Source organism: Indicator indicator, chromosome 29, assembly GCF_027791375.1.
Source record: "Indicator indicator isolate 239-I01 chromosome 29, UM_Iind_1.1, whole genome shotgun sequence".
NCBI lineage: Eukaryota > Metazoa > Chordata > Aves > Piciformes > Indicatoridae > Indicator > Indicator indicator.
The window spans coordinates 11,501,547-11,522,660 of NC_072038.1; the positions used below are offsets into that span (position 1 = coordinate 11,501,547).

General features: G+C 47.4%; 1 protein-coding gene across 1 annotated transcript in view; it reads right to left on the reverse strand.

Moving 5' to 3' along the window:
* The window catches only part of RAB11FIP4 (RAB11 family interacting protein 4), a 113,477-nt gene that overhangs the window by 50,757 nt on the left and 41,606 nt on the right, over nucleotides 1–21,114 (reverse strand). The window contains exon 3 of the mRNA XM_054393812.1: nucleotides 10,728–10,816. Within this exon, the coding sequence (XP_054249787.1) occupies nucleotides 10,728–10,816 (89 nt within the window). The remainder of the gene's footprint in view (nucleotides 1–10,727; nucleotides 10,817–21,114) is intronic.

A 21,114-nucleotide genomic window follows, 5' to 3' on the forward strand; every position in this document is an offset into this window, starting at 1 on the left:
TCAGAGAGCCACAGAAAACAGCCCTTTGTTTCTGTCAGAGCCCCTTCATGGATTAGAGGATAAATATAGCCACAGAGAAGCTTCCTGGAGAACCAGAGACATACCAGGAAAAACATAACCTACAGTTCAGCCTAACTGTGAGGAAGATCTGAGAGACATTTCCTCTCAGACAGCAGAGGCCAGCCCTTGCATATGGGCTGTTGGCAGCCTGGCAGAAGCTGGGTGTGATGATGCTAGACTGGATGGTGCTGAGCCCTAGCCATGGAGCAGGGAACAGCAGGTGCAGATCTGCAGTAGGAGGCACTGACACCTCCTGCAGCTCTCACTGCACTTCTCAGAGTGCCGCAGGGAAAGCTCCCAGCTTTGGGAAGGACATGGAGCTGCCCAATAAAGCTCACCAGTGTGGGCAAAGCTGAGACAGTGTCAGTGCTCTCAGGACCTTTCTGAGGCACCATCAGGTTGATTTTGTACTGCTGTTGGGCAGTGTACACATTAAGAGAACAGGGGAGCACAGCACATAACACACAGCCCACAGCTGCCTTTAGAATAAGATTGGTTTCAATTCCCAAGCAATTCTACACTGGCAAAAGAACAGAAATTCCTTGCTACAGTAAGAGCAGTCCCTGTGAATGAAAAGGTCCAGCCCAGGCCTTTCAATGGGGTCCCACTAAGGCATTGCCAACTCCAGGCTCATAGAGAGCGTGGGCTCCCTACCTCCCTCCCTGAGGTACTGCACAGGATTTATCAAAGCATCAATTTCTGCCCCATTGTTAGGTCTCTGCAATCACAGGCCAAGAAGATTAGTTTTGCACATGGTCCTTGACTTAGGTCAGCCCAAAAGTGACAAGAATGCTTTTCTTGCTTTTAAAAAGAAGCCTGCTGGAGCCAACCAATTGTTCCATGCAGCAATTTCTGCCCCAAGTGTAAAATCTCCAACTGCTCATCCCCTGTCCTTCATCCTAATTAAACAGTGATGAGAAGTAATCAGGAGTATTGTCCATGGCCCTGCTGCTGCACAGAAGGAAACAAAGCCTATGACTAAGATTCCTGCTCAGTAGCTGCACCAAGACTGGAAGCACAGGCTGGGAACATCCATGCAAAATGAGACAGCCCAGCTAGGAGCAGGGTGAGCCCAGCTAGGAGCCTACAGTGCCCCATGTCCTGTAAAGAACAGGTCATGGAAGGGCAGCTCCCTGTGCTAAATGTGATGAGTCTCCCTCTACCATGTCAGCAGAGAGTAACCTACCCCCAGTTACCTTTCACATTCTAATTCCATAATCTGGTCAAATCAAAATCCTGAATTACTCTTAAACACTGATCCCTGCCCTTGACACTCACCTCTCCCTTCTAATTAATCATCTTCAGTGTGGAAGTGTTTAGATGCTGTGAGAAAGAGATCCTGGGAGGCAGTGAGTTGTCAGCAGGGGGGAAGCTCTGGGACACCACATCATGGAAGAAGCAGTTACAGATGGTGAATTAGCTCAGGAAGCAGAACCCCTGTGGTCCATGTGGTTCTTGTTACCCACTGGTGCTTGTGGACATGTCAGGAATGTGAAGGCAGCCCTGGTCTGCTGGAGAGCAGGAGCAGGGGAAGAGGATGTGCCTGCCTGAATGCATCTGCACCAGCCAGCCCAGGGAGCTGTGCTAACAGGGGTGAGCCACGAGCAGATAAGGGAGGATGTCCTAATGCAACTCCTACATCCTAATGGGAGCTCATCCAGGAGATTCCTTTCTCTCTGACTATCAGTTCCCTCCTAAGAAGAAAGGCATTGCACACAAAGACTTCTGCAAGCATCTAAGTCAGACTGCATATGAACAGTGCAGTAAATCAATGGCAATGGTTGGGCTCAATGAGGTCTCCTCCAAGCAAAACGATTCTGTGCTTCTCCTAAGGACAAATCAAAGTCTCTTGCAAAGCCAAACTCTTTATCACAGTTCTGTTTACACAGGCTGGCAAATCCCCAAGGAATCACCCTTTTCAATAGGCTTTTTTTACCTTTCTGTGTCTACCCCACACATCTCCCTTCCCAACACTTCCTAGCCATGGTAGTTTGAACCCAGGCTGCCAGGTCCAGCTTTCAGCTCCAGATGCTCATCAGCATTTGTGTCAGCTCTGTCTCCACATTGCCATGGCTGAATTATTCCAACTTAACCTTCCCAGTAGCTTATCACAACACCAAGTACCAAAACAAGCCTGAGATCCACTGCACCTACCCACCTCAGCAGGCTGCTCTGTCTCATGGCCTGTTCCTCAACTGATACCAGTGTCCACAGCCTGGGTAAAAGGATGAGACAAGGAGCAAAGCTCCCAGGGTCCTGTTTAATCCTGTCTGGACTTCTGTAAACTCAGAAAACCTAACAACTGACAGTTTCTTTCCTATTTCTCATCTGTTTAGACTGCAGTTCTTGGAGCAAGGATGTTTTACTCTGCTTCTAAGCACCGCCTGGCCAGTGGCAGTCCCCATCCCTGGTGGCACTGCCCTACCAGTGTGTCCACAGCTATGAAACCAGCCCAGGCTCTGCAAGGACTGTGCTGAATGGGAAGGAACAATCTGTTCCACCAAGCTTAGGATGAACTTCAGCAGCCCCTCCTTGGCATACAGTGCACTGGTCAACAGAAGCTGCATTTCTCTGCATCCTTATTGCAGTCAGGGCCTGTGTGGCCCTGGCTGAGGGAAGGTCAAATAGCCCATATCTCTTCTTCATTTTTAATCGTTATTTCATGCTGTTATTTCAGCTGCTGGAGGCACAAATCCCTCAGGAGTAATTCCTAGCTGCTCTCTGATAGGCTGCCCTACTTTTTCTTCCTGTTCTGTTACAAATTGCTTATTGCAGCCCTGATATGTGATGGTGCCTGTCTCCACCCAAGCACATTCCCCACTGCAGCATCTTTAAAAAAAAAAAAAAAATCACATTTTGATTCTTCTCCAGCTTCTGAAAATAACCAAGATAATAAAGATCTAATTTTTAGCTCCCTGAGCCCAGCTGAGCACAATGGTTTCATTTTAAAACAGTGCCACTGCCTGTGCCAGAGGACATGCCCCTGGCCCTGCCAGGCAGCACCTCGCTGTGGTGGTGTCCCACCATGGAGACAGGTCTCAGCATCACCAGGAAAACCTACTGAGGGCAGACACTCAAGTGGGCAGGCCAAAGTCCATGTGGTTTTGTGGGGAGTTTGGACATTGCAAGAGCTGGGTGTGAAACACAAGAATGGGAAGTGGGAAAGGTGTCCTAGAGGTTTCCTAACCAGAAAAGGTGTTGGGCAGTTTCCTGAACTTCATGAGTCATTGTGGGGACAGTTCTGGAGGTCCTTGAACTCTAAAATACTGTGGGCATATAGTGGCAGCTGCATGACAGGAATGGTTCCTGTAAGATTTCACCTGTGGAGGAAGGATATTATGTAGGTGGGAAAATTCTTAGCAGCCTGTGCAGCAATTTTGTTCTGAAAAGTGAGAGAAGCTGCCTCAAAAAAAAAAAAAAAAAGTACTGCTCTGCTGGGCCAGAGGCTGGAAGGCAGAAAAGAAGCAGTCTGACCCTTTTTGTTTGCTGGTGCAGTAAGGGATTTTCCTGGGTTTGTTTAGCTAGAACATCTCTTTGTGGTTGACTTTCTCTCTACAGTTTCATAATAACCTGGAATCTTGGCTTTATCAGCCAGCTTTTACAGGCTTACACAAAACCTTCTTCTGAAGGAAAAAAGTACATAAAAATAAACCTACCTGAACCAATGCTTTCTACTCACACCCCACCTCCCCCATGTTTCAATTTCACAGATTTTGCCCCCAAAAATATTCCAAGAAGTACACTCTGTGTCCCAAAATCTTCCATAAATGCAGCACAAATTTCCCCAAGCAGCAAGCAGAAAAGATATGAAGGAGAGCAGAAAATAGAAAAGCAAACCCAAGGAGGGAGGCAGCTTCTTGTTGTGGGTTTGTTTCACGGCAGTGCAGCACACCCTGAGTGCTGTCATAATATTTCTTTTGCTCATGGTGTTAAGAATGCTGTGTTCATTCCACAGCACAAATTCAAGTGCGCAGATTTTCAGTACAGCAAACAAAAGTCAAACTACAGATTCCTACTTACCTGAAAGGTTAATCAATAGGGATGTGACTCCTTTGGTAGAAAGAGACCAACTTTTACCTTTGAGTCGTTTCACAGCCTCTACCCAAAGAGTGAGCCACTGCCTAAATTGGTTTATCCATGGCAGAAACAAGGATGAGATGAATATTTTGCCATAGCAACTGACAATTCCAGATAAACCACCCCCAAAGCTGTGCTCACTCAGAAAAATCAGCTGATTTAAAGCTTGAAGATAATGCCTCAGAAATAAAAAAGGGGTGAGACAGAAAATGTCTATTAAACAGAGATTCTGTGACAGCTTTCCAAATGACAAGCTTTTGAATGCTATCAAAACCCTGCCTGGGCCACAGAACTTAAATAAACACTCAAAGGAGAGTCCCATACAACACAAGTTCAGAAGGTGACTTTCCTGTAGATGCCTGTGCTTGAACTTCATCTCTGTCACCAAGTCACAGCAAGGATGACTGAGCAGGGCACTCACGCTTCCACCTGTTTGCAGCCACCTGGCCAAGAAGAGCCCGATGAAGTGGTAAACTTTGACTCAGACAAGTCCCTGTGGGTAGTGAACAATGTTTGGTTCCTCACTGGTTTAACCTTCTACCTCAGGAGGCCAGGAGTTCACCTGCAAGTGCAGGTGCTTAACATTGACCCCAGCTAACTGGCAGAATCTGTGCCAAACCACTGACAGACGCCAGCCCAGCTCAGCTTCCTAAGCCCCAAAAGACAACACTGCCTGAACAAACCTTGCTGCACTGGGATCCTGGGGGCTGTGGGCACTCTGACACCATGGCCAACAGGTCACCCCCAGCCAGGAGCAGTCTCCTGCTGCTCTCAGGCAGTGGGATTGCATTTGGAGTGTTGTGGCCAAGACATGAGAGGGAAAACATTTCTCCCAGCCTAGGATCTCTTTGATTTCAAAGTATTTTCTTGGCCCAACCTCAAACTTTTCTCCATTTTGAGAAAGGGAAGAAATCTTATTTTTTTAATGGGGCCAGTTCTTCTTGTTATTTCATTCAACTGAGCAAGAACAAGTCAGGGAAAAAATAATTTCCCTTTAAAAATGTCCATGTGTGATGTTCCACCCAATCAAAAATTGAAACTGGTTTTGCAAAATAAAATAATTCTCAGTCTCTCTGATGGCTGTTTTGGGAGCAGTCAGCATTTGTTTTGTTGAAAGGTTCCTACCTGGCCCCAAGTGCAGCACTGCTCATTCTCTGTGCAGCAGATCTTCAGGGCAGCAGTTTGCAATCAGCTGGAGCAGGCAGAGAGGAAGATTCTTTCTGTGCAGGTGTTTTGTCCCAAGGACATTCACTTTTGCATGTATGCACAAACACAAAACTCAGAATCCAGAGCAGTGCCAGGTGGAAGCAGGCAATTTCCATGTAAATTAGTCCTGACTGGGGGCATGCTGTGCCTGCTCATTGCTCTTGGTAATTGTGCACTGGGGGGCTCTCAGCAGTTGTAGTTAATGTTGCTTTCTGATGCTTGGAATAGGAAAAATGAATTGCTGAGAGTGTTGCCCTTCGAGGACAATGAACTCCTCACTGGGGCCGACATTGTGCTGCCTGTGTGTAAGCCTGCCTAGGAATGTGGAGTTTTTTATCTCTCTACCTGCATGGCTGTGCTCATCAAGCATTTCTTCTCCCCCCTGCCCCATCCAGTGAGGGGTTCAGTCAACAACCACCACACAAACTAACCCAGGCTAACTCCTGTTGGGGTCTAAGAAGTCTTCCCCACTGATTTCAGCAGGGACTGGGATCAGTCCTTGTGCTGGGCTTCCCAGAAGGCCACACTTGGAGATGTTGAGCTTACTCATGGCTCAGGGGATGCATGAGGGGAGGGAGAATGTGGCTGATTTAGGAGCAGCAAATAGAAAAAAGACTTCTAGATTAGACCATGGAACCCAGGGAACCCTCTGCTTCCCTTGGCACATCCAAGAGAGATGCTCAAGCCAGAACATTCCCCAGTTGATGTGCTGGGGGACAAGCATGTCCCAGCTTTTGGTTACTGCAGGAATGAGGATGCAGCCTCTCTCCCAGCTCCTTGAGGGAAGACTATGATCTGCTCATAGTCACAGTGCAGGTCCCACAGTGACAGCAGGACAGAAGAGGCCCCCAGCAGCTGGAGAAAGGAAGCAAACTGGAGGCATGCAGAGTGCTGAGCACTGCAGAGCACTAACACTCCAGGAGTCTCAAGCACGGGCAGGGAACTCTTCCCAGGCAAGGCAGACACTGAGCATCTGCAGGGCTGAAACATAATGGGAGCCAAGAATGGCTGAGTGTGGGTGGTGGAGAAAATTGGAGGCTGATAAGAAACAGAGGGGGGAAAAAAGCTTCAATTTGCTGTGTTTAATATTGCTTCTCCTTACCACACAAGCTGCTTTTTTTTCTCTCTCCAGCTCAAGAACTTCTTAGCTGCTTTGTCTCTGCTAAGGCAGAGGCATCTGTGCTAACACTATGACAGAAGGCAAGAGAAAAGCTGTGGTTTGCACTTGTAGTTGGGCAACACCTGGGCTTAATGTCAGCACAAATAGTATGAAGAAAACCCTCTGACAAATGAGGACAATCGTGGTGCCCAAGAGCACTGCTGACTCAATGGTCAAGGTGGAGTCATTGCTTCAAAACACACCACCTATGAGATGAAAAATGGTTTAAAATATCTAGCTACAAACTCTCCAAAGTTTGCCCACTAGACCTGACACCCTTCACTCAAAGTTTGCTACAGCTTCTAGCAGGAAGAGTGAATTCAGAACAGCAGGGGAGCACAGACCCGGAGCAAACTACGAGGGGTTACATTTTCCAGGGGCTCAGCACTGCCCAGTCTGCACCAAAGATGAAAACACATCAGCAGGCAAGCTCTGAAGGATGTGTGGTGCTGTGTGGGGTCAGGTTAGTGCTGATCCCTGACGTTGTCTTTGGGGTGGACACAACCCCAAACTGGGCAGAACTGGAAGTGATGGGGCAATTATTTATTTGGCTGCTCTAAGATGTGAGGTCTTTGCTTACTCGTCTCTACTGAAGTGACCCAGAGGGGTTTGGTCACTAGCAAATTAGCCTTGCTGCAGCTGCTGCTGTGCCTGGTGAAAGGGATGTCCCGAGTGGGACAAAGAAAGGGAACTTCATCTAACATGGGAACAAGGAGAACTGTAAGTACAATAAAACATTCAATGATTTCCTGGGCTTTGCTTTTAGATACGCAGCAAGGACAGCAGAAGTAGAGATGCTAACTGCAATTCCAGGCTGCCAGAGGTCTGAGACCTTTGTAAGATCAGTTTCACCCCGCCCCAGGCCAGCTGTGCCTCCAACTGCTACCTTCTTCCACAGCCAAATGAATCCCCATTTGGGTCACAGCAGAAAGGCCCTCTGTGTTCTGACATAGGTGCCAGCAGATATCCTTCAGCAGCTAGTGGGGAAAATCAACTTTTTCAGGAGCCAGTGGGGGACTGCTAATTGCTACTGAAAATATTTTCAGAGCCAGTAGCCCCAGCTCCATCCCAGAAGCAAACACCATTTATTTGTTATGTTTCAACTTTTTTTTTTTTTTTTTGCTGCTCATAGAGTGTAATTAATCACTTGGCAGGCAGGCAAACACACAGAGGACTGGAAAGGAAGCTCCTTCTTTGACATGAAGCAATCCTGTGCCTTGTTAAGAGGCAAACTCACTCCCAAATTTACAGGTGAGAGCAGGAAAAAATAAAGGAAAAAAAAAAGGAAAGAGCAACTCAATACAGCAAAAAATAAGAAATAAACAACCCTGATTCCAACAAGGCCCCTGCTATGATGGTGTCTTACCACACTCTCCTCTGCTGGGTTTGCCTGTATGGCATTTGGGCATTGATTTCACATGGAAAGGGAATTACTGACATGTGAAAATAAAGCCTGTCCTTTCACAAGCAGCTACTCAAATAGGTGCCCTGCTACCTGCTGGTGAGAGGCTCTCAGTTCTGTCACCTATCTGGGTGGGCCAGATTCAGGCTCCCTTCAAATCTCAACAGCCAAAATACAGCAGGTGGAGAGCTGAAAAATTCACCTCCTGCTGCTGAGTCCTTCTCCCCTAAGCCCAGATGCTCAGACAGAAAATCACCTCAACCCAGGTCACTGCAATGCAAATCCTGGCCAGGGAGCTGCAGATGCAGCCAGCCTCATTCCTCTGAGTCCTGTGGCTACTGCTCCCAGCTGGCCAGGAGCCCAGCAGGGCCTGGAGCCAGCCATTGGGAAATGCTGGGCACAGGCACTTTGCTTTGTGTGAGCAGGCTGAATCTGGGTCTGGGTTTTCACACACACAGTTCAGCTGTGGACTTACTGTCAGTTACCATCCCCAAAAGGCTATCCAAGGGCTCTGAAGTGCTACCAGATGCTTGCCCCAAAGCAAATCCTGCACACTGGGCTAAGGAGACTTTTGTCTCCTTTCAAACTGGAGCCAAAACAACAGTTGAGGCTGTAGCCTCAAACAGTGTGAAGGGAATTCAAGGGTGGATAAATTGGCTCCTGGCAGATACAGAGGATTTCTGTTATCTCTCTAAAGGCTGTGAGAGATGGAAATTATACTGATAAACAGCACTTGACAAGCAGTGCCTTGGATGGAGCACAATGAAGCCCTTCAGCAAGTCTGCAGACTGAATTCACAGAGGGGCAGGGAGCTGAGGGGCTCTACAGCTCCTAACCCCCAACTGCAATCTCACCCTTCAGCTTGCTCTGCTCCAAAGACAGAAGATGCTCCTTGCAGCCTGAACCACTGCTGGTGGAAGTCAACAGATTTCCCACTGCTCTGAGAGCCCTGTAGGAACCCAGTGCTGCTCCTTGCTTTCTGTGTCGCACCTGACCAGACTGGAGCTCAAAGGAAGGGCTCTCCCCTCACCTGAGATATCACTGACACAGCCTCTCATGATAGACCTTTAGAAACCTTCCAGGGAATGGTCTTTGCACTTTCAATTGCATATACAGTGGGATTTTGGGTTTTTTTTTCCTCTTTCTTGGACAAAGTTTTAGACATTAAAGGCTTGACAGCTTTTGTTCTTCTTCATAGTGAAGGAAAAACAAAGAGTAAAAGCAGACCATATAGAAAATGCCAAATGATGTGCCCCAAGCTGCTGGTGTCAGGGGAGTCTGTGGATCAATTTCAATTAATTGCATCTGGTTGGTTGCAGTTAAAGGCTGGAAGTTTGGCACTTTCTTGCTGGTTTAACTCAACCTTTCTAAATATCTGAATCTGTTCAGCACCTCCCTGTGGCTCTTGCCACTTCCTGTCATCCCCTTCACCTCTCCAGGTCTCTGCCTTTGGGCTTCAGAAAGCTACAACACAGAGAGTGGGCACTTGGTTGGGGAAGCAAAAGTGAAAGCAGAGTGACAAGGGAAACCTCCTCTTCCTCTCAAATCACATTGTGAGTACAGAGACAGCAAAACAATGAACCAGCTCAGCACCTGCTCTTGTCTGAGCACAACCCCTGGGGTGGAATAAAGAAGATTAATTCCCTTTTGAAATATTTATTTGTGCCATCACAGCAGATGCATCCTTCCACTGCTTGACAATTTGACTGCACCTGAGAATCAGATGGACATGCAAAGGCTGTACTGGGATGAAAATCAGACTAGGCAGGCAACTACCATTTGTGCCACTGGGAGCTGCCCAAAAACCTGACTGCATCACCAGGAATTCACACTCAGGAAAGTCTGGGAGATGGCAGGAGGGGTTGTATGTTTTCAGTGTGTGCTTCCTTGGGAACAGGGAACAAATCTCATTAATGGGATAGCCTCAAATCCACCCAGGCCTCAGTTCTCCTCTGTTTCATCAGACTGAAAACTCCAACTCTCTGCCAGGCAGAAGATGCTTACAGCCAGTGCCAAGCCTGCTCACAGCCTTTTACCAGTCTTGAACTGACATCTAGCGAGTGGTTTCCACACTGCACCTCAAGAGCAAAGACTTGCAGATGGAAGATCTCCTCTGGAGGGCAGCTGTGCAGAGGAGCTGTGGGATGAGCATGGGATGTAGAACATCCTCTCCCCACCATGACAGCTCATCTGCCCTGTGGGCAGGTGGGGAAGAACCTGGTTCTGCTCAGGGGCTGCACAAATGCTGCACTGGCCTAGTAAAAGTGCACAAACAGCTGCTGGGCTCTCTGCAGTGATGCTGCCCACTGCAACAACAAGGGGGGCTGGTGGACATCAGAAGTCCTACCCAGGAGTGATCAGCAAGGCTTCCACCACAGCACTGCCAGATCAACTCTTTCTGAACAGACAGGAATGGATAAGTGGCAGGAGTGGTGCAGTTTGCAGCCCTCTTACGGTTTGTCTTCCAGCACCTTCCACAGCAGATCTTTGGGTGACAGCAGATGTGCAATTAGGTACAAATCACTGTTTTCCACTTGGTGTGGTGTCAGTGAACTTCTGTGTGATGTCTCCCTTCACTGCTAAGCAAATACTGAGGCTTGTGAGAGCAATGCTACCCAAATCCCAAATACTCTCATGCCAGCTGACAGCTACCCTGTGGTCAGTGCATGACACCAATATGGAAGGCCTGCAAACAGTCATGAATCCAGGAAGGAAGAGTCAACAGACCAAGCAAACCAACAGCACTGACAATGCCCCAACCACACAGCACTCCAGGGGCTTCCTCAGCCCACCAATGTGAGACAGAATTAGTGCTTCTCTTACCTGGTAATAGTAATCAACATACTGTGGCTCATAGTGCTGAGGCTCAGAGTTTTCAGGAGACAGGACATCTTTTAGTAGCTCTTCACAGCCTGAGAAGAAGAAACAAGAGCAAATGGTCAGGCTGAGAGTTGATCTCATGAGACTGCATGGATGGTGAAGGAAGAAACACAGCTTTGTACCTGATCCATATGCACATATCCCTCAAAAGCTCTGGGATATGTTTAAAGAGCTGTGACAAAGCTCTGCCTTCAGAGTTCTGCAGAGCACAGATTCACCATGGGGCACTCCAATAAGAGCAATTACCCTGGTGCTGAGGGGCACACTCCACCACAATCAGCCTGGCAGCTGGACACTGCTGAGCTCACTAATCTATCCTGTGGGACAGAAACCCAAACCTCTGCAGCTGGCAGGCTTGGCATGAGCCAGTGTCTGTTGCACAGCAGTGTCAGAGGAGCAGCTTCTGATTTTCCCTGGTCTAAGGGACAAAAGGGCAACCTCTGAATGTCATCAATGCCTCTCCAAGAACAGGGCTGTCAGAGTGTGTGGTGGTTGGCAAGCAAATAGCTGCACACTACAAACAGAGATCTTAAGCTTCTGTGTTTGCTTTTGCCAACAGCCACATTAACAGCTGGAAAAATCAATGTCTCTGTTTCCCTCAGTCCTTCTCTTGTGGGAAAACCCAAGACAAATATAGCAGCACTGAAATCACCAAATGCCTCATTCCTGTTAATTACCAGTGATGGTGCTTGGCAGAGTGAGCTGCAGAGGGTGGTGGCATCAGGCCAGCTTGTTTTAGAAGAACCAGCTTCCAGCTGGGGCCTGAGCTGTGTAACCTTCTCAGCACGTGGTGTACACTGTCCTCCTTGGGAGCTGCAGGCAGCCAGCAGCATTCTTCTCTTCCATCCCATCACTAATACAAGACATGTGGCTGTGACATTACACCCTGACAGCCACTCAGGAGCCAGAAGGAACTGAATAAGGGAAGGAATTGTGAAGTGCTCAGCTTTGTGCTGCGAGTTGACCTTCTCTTGTTTTTAAAAGAGAGGAATAACCCCTGTAGGGATGAGGATACCTTGTGGTTATGGAGGGGAGTCCCTTACAAAGGAAAGGAGTACTTAACAGAGCAGAAAAGGTGACCAGAGGGAAGAAGCATGATAGAGAATCCTAGAGCCACAGAATCATAGAATTGGAAGCTATTAATTGCACACTTCTGGGCATGTGTCACTTTGTTGGAGAAGTTAATGGGCAAGAACACTGTGCTGGGGTCACTTCCCAAAGAGGAGCTCAGCTGGGAATTACAATCACAGAATCACAGAATGTTAGGGCTTGGAAGGGACCTTGAAAGATTATCTAGTCCAACCCCCCTGCCAGAGCACCTGAAGTAGATCACACAGACAAACAGTAACTTAGTGTCTAACAGAGGCAAGATTTTAAACTTGGCTGCCTAGGGAGGGCATCTTCCTACACAGCTTGCCCTGCCTGTGACTCACATTTCCCACCCAGCCATGATCCTTTTCTTTCTCTTGCTTTTATCTTTGTGTCAGCTTGTGCTTGGCTGAGGCTATTTTCTAGTCCTCTTACAGAGCAGAATTCAATTTACAGTTTGTGCCTTTTTGACATTAATAACCAAATCTTATTACTCATCAAGCAGCCTGGTGCCAGCACCCTCTGCCAGAGTCCTTACACCTCTGAACTGCTTACTCTACTGAAAGGTCTCTGATGGTATGGAGCCTTCATTCATTAGGGTGAGTTATCTCCAGCATAAAAGAAAACAAATGCCAAGTGCTACACAGTAATGGATGCAGATTGGTGTAATGGAGATGTGCTCACACAGCTCTAACAATCCCCAATAACAATCTCTTCAGCCATCATTTCAAGTCTTCTCCTAACTCAGGTTTACTAACAACAGTGCTTCCAGTTAAACACCTCCAAGAAATCACTCTTCATTTAAGATCATTAGGTGAAAAGTTATGCCCCCACTCCCACCTATCCCTTTGGTGGGGAAGTCACAAAGGTTGTTCCTCTTCAAAGAAGGATTTCACTGCCCAAAATAAGGGGAATCAGAAACCTTTCTGCCTCATCCCCCTGCAAAATGTGATAGAAAGGTGGTAAATGCCCCATGCCCAGAAACATTCCAGGTCAGGCTGGACAGGGCTCTGAGCAACCTGGTCGAGTTGCAGATGTCCCTGCTCACTGGAGGGGGCTTGGACTGGGTGACATTTAAAGGTCCCTTCCAACCCAAACCATTCTGTGATTCTATGAAATGCAAGCCAGACTCATTAGAGCCAGACTCATAAATAGCTCCCAGATCTCCAGGGTCTCAAATCTAGAGTTTAGTGCAAGGTCTTCTGTGTCCCTTCTCTGCTGTTCAGTTTTCACCTAAGATTATTGCTGATCACATTCTTTCACTTTCCTTGTCCATCAAGGCAGATGCCTTCATGATAGCCCTGGGGCTGGTTAAATTCAAATTCATAATTCATTGAGTAAAAACAGTGGGCAGAAAGCATTTCCTTCTTTGCACCTAACCCCCCTGGGGCAGCCCTCACCACCTCTTCATGAGAGCTAGCTGGCACAGGCTTCTCTGTCCTGATCCAGAACCAGAGAGGCTGACCAAGCATTTGAGCCATTTCCAGAGCATCACCAGGCATTTAATCCAATTTGTTTCCCTATTTAAAATGGCAAACAAAGCCAAGCTTTGCTCTCATTGCAGTCACAGGCCAAGCTCCCTGGCACTGACAGTCTCAGATGAACCTGCACCCCAGGTCTATCTCCTTCTGCAAAGGTGACTTTCTGGTGGGAAGGTGTTCGGGTGTGCAGCATCCAGTGTCCCCTGCAGGAGAGGTTAGCCTGGCATGCAAGCTGGCATGACAGCTTGGATCTGCATCCTGCAGGGAAGATTTGCATGTTATTACACTCCACAAAAAAGGGAAGAAGAGAAGCAAATGCTGAGAGGCAGTTTTCCCTCTGAGATTACTGAAACACATCATTGCTACCATCACTATCTAAAGGCATCTGAACGTGTTCCAATATCCATCAAACCAACAGAAGGATGCTCACTAGCTTCAAGAATCTTAGGGCTGTGCCACTGGTTTTATTTCTGATAAGAACTGTGTTTAAAGACCAAATTCTCTGCTGCTCTTTTTCCCTGTGAAGACACAAGCAAGGATCTCTGAGTTCTCTGGTGCTGGACCTTTCCCTGGGCCAACTTTTATCACAGGGAGCTTGGCTTTGGCACACTGTTGGGAACTGCATCAGCTTCCCTAGTCAATGTTTTTCTGCAGCAGTGCTAATGTATCTCACCTTTTGCTCCCCTTATCTAGATAATAATTTGAATTTCCCAAGTACTCCAAGAGGTTTACACAAGGGGCTGGTGTGTCTCAAACACTGTGCTGACGTCTTCTTGTTACCAGAGTGTATTTTGGCCTGCAGCCTGGGAAATGCCAGTGAGCTAAATGAGCCTGCCAGAGTCCAGACAGAAAACAATGGCAAAATCAAGGTTTACTCTGGCAGATCTCTGTATGGAAATATCAAGGTCCTGGTCAGCAATCTGCACAGGGAGCACACAAGGTGCTCTCTGCCACCACTACTGCTCCTGAGCAGAAATATGCTTGCCTGGGCTTGCAGAACTGCCACAATGGATATTGCCAGCTGCACACAACGTGCACCCAAGGCTAGAATCTGTCCATGAATAAGCTCTGCAAAGAAGTGAAGGAACACTTCCTGGCTGCTTTAAGGATCTCCTGCACTGAGATGTCTTCATTATTGCTCTAACTTCATTTTCCAGGAAATAGTAAAACTGATGGCTGATTAGAGACATTTCTTTTGGATCTCTGCTTGTATCAGAGGATATTGGTGTGCTTGATATTGTCTTTCCCTTGTTCTGGTTGGGAAAATTTCGTCCTCTAGGTTTCTGGGCAGTGCTCAGAGGGAAGACATCACTGCACTGCAGTCATAGTGAGGCATCAGATAGAGGCAAAGAGCTCCCCAGGAGCAGTTCAAGCCCATGAGTGTTTCCTGCTGCAGCTCCACAAAAGGATGCTGCCTAAGGAGGAACAGGGCCACAGGGCTGTGCATTGTACAAATCACTGTGCAGGGTGACACAGGAACAATCTTCTATCTGGAGGGAGAAATTAACTGCCAGATCACAAAACCAGAGTGGCCAGAAGCTGCTGAACTGAGCTTGTCTGGCTAAAGCCACCTGAGGAGGCAGCACAGGGGCAGCTCCTCTGGGCCACTCAGGAGCTTGTTTGACACACAGATGTGCACCAGATCCTGTTTAACAAAGCCCTGACTCACTCCCTACTCTGGTCTGTCCAAATCAGCTGAGTTAGAAACTATTTATTCTAATATTTAAAAATGCATTCACAATCACAGTTCATTTGAGCAGAAGTGGGCTGGGGAGTAGCATAAGAGCTTGGAGTTATTTGCACTTTGCAGGGCAAAGTGGAAGAAAATGTCAAGTACCCTGCCATGGTCAGAAGAAGTCTGCTGCAGAAGAACTCCTCCAAGCAGCACCAAACCCAGGAGGTCATTTATCCTTTTTTTTTTTTTTGGTCAAAATAGCCAGTTAAGATCTTTCCTTTTTTTGAAACACCTGCCCAGGACTGGTGAACTCCCAAAAGACAGTGCTGGCTGGCCACAGGCAGGACAGGAGCATTTTCAGTCCTGAGCAAAGACGATGAAAGCAGTTTACAGATTACTGAAGGGCAAGACACGACCCTTTAGCTCCTTGTGTCGGTGTGAGCTGAAATTCCCCCCCCACCAACAAGTAACCAGGCTAGCCCAGTCTGGAAGCAAATGAAGTCTGTATTTACAAGCAGAGTCTAATATTTACGATGAAATGCAATGAATATGTACAAATATACAAAATTCACAACATTTACAAATATATACAATCAACAGAAAAAGCACAACAGATCTCCCTTTGCTTCCCCCCAAGGGGACCCTCCCAAAGGGGCCTCTCTCTCTCCCAGGAGCTTTCCCCCCAGACCCTCCTGGACAGAGAAGCAGAGTTAGTTAAGCAGAAAGTTGTTAACTTAGCTGCCAAGGTCAGTGTGTGTTATCTTCAGCCAGAAGAGAAGAAGAAACAGCAGCCAGACAGCCCAGCAACTGCCCCCACTGCCGAACACAGAATGTGCAGAATGCCTACTTTGTTTTGGGTAATAGTTCTTAAACATTTCTATCTATCCAATGGAAGTGTTTAGAACAATCGTTATTTTGCTTTCTTACACCCAATAGTGACTTATTTACATTCTTTCACTTTCTCTGTTCTGAACTTTGCAAGGAAAAATTAAAAAGACAGTTTCAAACCATCACAGTCCACCCCTTCTAAACAATTCCATTGGCTGCTACTATCATTTATCTAATCTAAAATAATATCTACAACAATAGGTGAATAAAGACCATAGTCCATTCCGGCTATTTCAGATGTAGATGATTCAAAAGAGTCAAATCACAGGAAAAACAGCAAACAGCTTGTTTCCTTGCAGATGGAGCAAAGAAAGGAACAGGGACTCTCAGGTGACTCAGGGCTCTCAGGGTTCGTGCACCGTAGATCTCATGGACTCTCCTCTTAGGCGCGATGCTGTGTCTGCGCAACACTCTGAATTTAACCTCTCTCAGCCAAAGTTAGATTTCTTTGTGGAATACACTGAATTTCACCATTTTCTTGCATCACCCAATAGGTGTGACCAGGACCTTCAGCAGAAACCACCCCTCAGACAGGTTTGACCTCTCCTGAAGGAGAAAATACCCAAACAGTTTTGCCTAACAGATTCTTTTCTCTGATAACAGGAACTCTATCACCTTCTTCCTTTCGCAACAAATCTGATTGGGCAGGTCCAGCTCGATTCACTGAACCTCTACTATTCACTAACCAGGTTGCTTGTGCTAAATGTTTCTCCCAGTTTTTCAAAGATCCACCCCCCATGGCTTTGAGAGTGGTTTTCAGCAAACCGTTGTAGCGTTCGATCTTCCCTGCAGCTGGTGCATAGTAGGGAATGTGGAATATCCACTCGATGCCGTGCTCTTTGGCCCAGTTTTTCACAAGATTGTTCTTGAACTGAGTTCCGTTGTCTGACTCAATCCTCTCTGGAGTTCCGAGTCTCCACAGGATTTGTCTCTCCAGGCCAAGAATGGTGTTACGTGCAGTTGCATGAGGAACTGGATAAGTTTCCAGCCATCCAGTGTTCGCCTCTACCATAGTCAGCACATACTGCTTACCAGATGGAGAACGAGGTAGAGTGATGTAGTCAATCTGCCAGGCTTCACCATACTTGTACTTGGACCATCGGTCACCGTACCACAAGGGCTTGATCCGCTTTGCCTGCTTAATAGCAGCACAAATGTCACAGTCATGGATGACTTGTGTGATAGCATCCATGGAAATGTCAATGGATCTGTCACGAGCCCATCGGTAGGTTGCATCTCTGCCTTGATGTCCTGACGAGTCATGGGCCCACCGAGCTAAGAACAGCTCACCTCGGTGTTTCCAGTCAAGATCAGGATCAGGATCAGAGTTTGTGTCCACCTGGGAAACTCTTGCAGCTAGATCTGCCTGATGGTTGTGTTGTTGTTCCTCAGTAGCTTTGCTCTTAGGAATGTGAGCATCGATGTGTCTCACTTTCACTGGGATTCTCTCAATATGAGCAGCAATGTCTTGCCACAGATCTGCAGCCCAGATTGGCTTTCCTTTCCTCTGCCAGCCATTCTTCTTCCAGTCTTTCAGCCAACCCCACAAGGCATTGGCTACCATCCACGAGTCGGTGTAGAGATAAAGCTTTGGCCATCTCTCACGTTCAGCTATGTTAAGAGCTAGCTGGACAGCTTTTACCTCTGCGAATTGACTGGATTCTCCTTCTCCATCTCTCGCTTCTGCAACTCTGCGCGTTGGGCTCCACACTGCAGATTTCCATCTCCGCTTGTTCCCAACAAGATGACAGGAACCGTCTGTGAACAAAGCATATCTCTTTTCATCATCAGACAGATCACTGTAAGGAGGAGCTTCCTCAGCATGAGTTACTCTCTCCTCTGGAGGTTTTGCACAGCTTGTGCCTTCTGGCCAGTTTGTGATCACCTCCACCAAACCAGGCCTTTCCAGATTTCCCATTCGAGCTCTCTGTGTTACCAGAGCCATCCACTTAGACCAGGTAGCATCTGTTGCATGATGTGGTGAAGAACCTTTGCCTTTGAACATCCAATTCAGAACTGGCAATCTAGGAGCTAGAAGAAGTTGTGACTCAGTTCCAATCACTTCAGAAGCAGCTTTCACTCCTTCATAAGCAGCTAAAACCTCTTTCTCTGTTGGAGTGTAGTTTGACTCTGAGCCTCTGTAGCCACGACCCCAGAAACCAAGAGGACGTCCTCGTGTCTCCCCTGGAGCTCTTTGCCACAAGCACCAGGTTGGACCATTGTCACTCACAGCTGTGTACAGAATGTTCTTAATGTCTGGACCAGTTCGGACAGGTCCCAGACCCATCGCTTGGACTACCTCTCGCTTGATCTGGTCAAAGGCTGCTTGTTGCTCAGGACCCCATTGGAAACTTTTTCTCTTTTGAGTCACATCATATAGAGGTTTCACAATCTGACTGTATCCAGGAATGTGCAGTCTCCAAAATCCCACTATGCCTAAGAAATGCAGAGTTTCTTTCTTGTTGATGGGATTTGCCATGGTGGAGACTCTGTTTATCACATCCATTGGGATGTGACGGCGACCATCTTGCCACCGCACTCCCAGAAACTGGATTTCTCTGGCAGGTCCTTTCACCTTGTCTCGCTTGATAGCGAAACCAGCTTGCAAGAGAATGTCAATGATTTTGTTACCTTTCTCGAAGACTTCTTCAGCAGTCTCACCCCAGACGATGATGTCATCGATGAACTGAATGTGTTCTGGAGCTCCACCTTTCTCCAAAGCATCATGGATCACTGCATGGCAGATGGTTGAACTGTGAATCCACCCCTGGGGCAAACGATTGAATGTGTACTGAATGCCTCTCCAGGTGAAGGCAAACTGAGGCCTGCATTCCTCTGCTATGGGAATAGAGAAGAAAGCATTAGCAATGTCTATGGTAGCATACCATTTGGCCTGCTTGGATTCCAGCTCATATTGGAGTTCCATCATGTCTGGTACAGCTGCACTCATGGGTGGAGTTACTTCATTCAAGGCACGGAAATCAACTGTCAGACGCCACTCTCCATTCTGCTTTCTCACTGGCCAGATTGGACTGTTGAAAGGTGAATGAGTTTTGCTGATGACCTTCTGACTCTCCAGATGATGAATCAAGTTTTGAATGGGCACCAAAGAGTCACGGTTGGTTCTGTATTGTCTGTGATGCACAGTTTGAGAAGCAACCGGCAGCTTTACATCCTCTATCTCATGTTGTCCCACAACTGCAGATTCATCTGAAAGCTCAGGTCTAATGGACAACTTCAATTTCCCTCCATCAATTTCTACAGTTGCTATTCCAAAAGCCCATTTGTAACCCTTAGGGTCTTTAAAACGCCCTTCTCTCAGAAAGTCAATTCCCAAAATACAAGGTGCATTAGGTCCTGTTACAATAGTATGTTTCTTCCACTGCTTCCCAGTTAAACTTATATCAACCTCTATCTTAACTCTTGAAATCCACCAGTGACTCCCTGAATAGTTATAGATTCTCCCCCTTGATAATTTGTTGGTATTATGGTGCACTGAGCTCCTGTGTCAACCAAGGTCCTGTACTTCTGAAATTTTGAAGTGCCAGGCCACTGGATGTACACATCCCAATAGATTCTGTTATCTCCATTATCCCTTACCTCCCCCTGGCGGAAGGCAGGGCACCCCTAATGGTGGGGATTACCTCCACATGTACAGCTGGCACAATGTCCAGCACCAGAATTAGGATCACTGTTGGAGCTATCAGAGTTGTTCTGGGAAACCGAGGAAGCGACAGCTACCCTCCTGGTATTGTTACCTCGGGATCTGCCCCTCTGCAGCTCCCGTAACCTCTTGAAAAGATCAGAAGTTGGTTGACCATCCCATCTGTTCATGTTCTCACCAAACTGATCACGCAGAGTTACCCAGATACTGCCACGTGATTGCCTCTGCTGTCTGTTTTGGTTTGACCTGTTCTGGAATGGCCTCCTTGGAGCACATCTGTTCCTAACAGCTGAAACTTGTATCCATCTGGAGGAAGAGGAATCAGAATCATCCCCCTTCATCAAGTTGGATATGGAGGTTTTAAGTTCCTCCTTCAGCTCTTTCATGCAATTCTTTATTTCTCCAGACAGAGTTTCAATGGCTGAAACCAAAGAAGTACGTGCAAGACTATCCTCCAACTGCCTCATTTGGTCAGTGAAATGGCCAACAGTAGGAGGCACTCCACCATAATTTCTTGCCACAATCCTGCTTGCCAGAATAGTAGCGTAATTAGGAGGATGTTTTGGGTGCAGGAATTATGGGTATGAAATAAGGGGTGGAGTGTGGCAGTTTAGGCTGGATGCCCCCTGCCACTGCTACATGAGATACACCTCTGGTGTCCTGGGTGCCCACCCAGAGGGGTGGACACAGGAAATGGCGTATTTCTACCCATAAATCCTACGCCCTATAAGGCCATCTGCAGAGTCATTCTCTTCCTCTTTCTTCCCTCTGCTCCCCTGGGAGATGTCCTCTCTTATCGGGTAATGCCGGGGGAGTATCCTCAAGGCCTCTTAGGCCTGTCTAGGCCTAATGCCAGCAGGAGAATGGAGGGGGGGGCAGTCTCAGACCTGGCCAGCCTGAGACTTGCCTAGCAGTGGGAGGGGGGGGAAGGAAGAGCCCTGAGGGGTTGGGTAGACCCTCAGGTGGGAGGAAGGGAGGACTGGGAAGCTTTTGGGAATCCTGTGAGGGGATTCTGTATGCTTTAGGATGTTCTTTTCCACTATGCTTTGTAGTTTGTAGTTTTCTGTAGCTTCACCGATTCGTTTTTCCATTTAAACTTTTTCTATCACTCTCCAATCCGTTTGCGTGTGTCATTCTTTTGTCCCTTTCGGGGCAAGAGATGTTCTGGCTGGCCTCAAACCAGCACAGAGGAGCAAGCTTAATGAGCTTTTTGACAAGGCCTGTTCCAACAGGAATTTCATCAGGATTCAGAGTCTTATGATCTCCATACATTACTTCTCTCACAGCAAACTCTCTCAGACGCTTGATTCCCTCAGCTATTGTGGTCCAAGGCTTAGGGTTCCATGGTAAATCATCTCTGCTGGGGTACCTCAGCAGGACTGCCAGTAGGAGGCGTGCCCACAGAGAAACTTTACCAATGCACTTGCCTAGGTGCCTGTCTATGCCTGTATCCTTTGAGAGCATCCCCAACTGAGAGGCCGACTTGTCACCTACCACCAATGCTGGGGCTCCCATATCAAAACACCTGGCTAG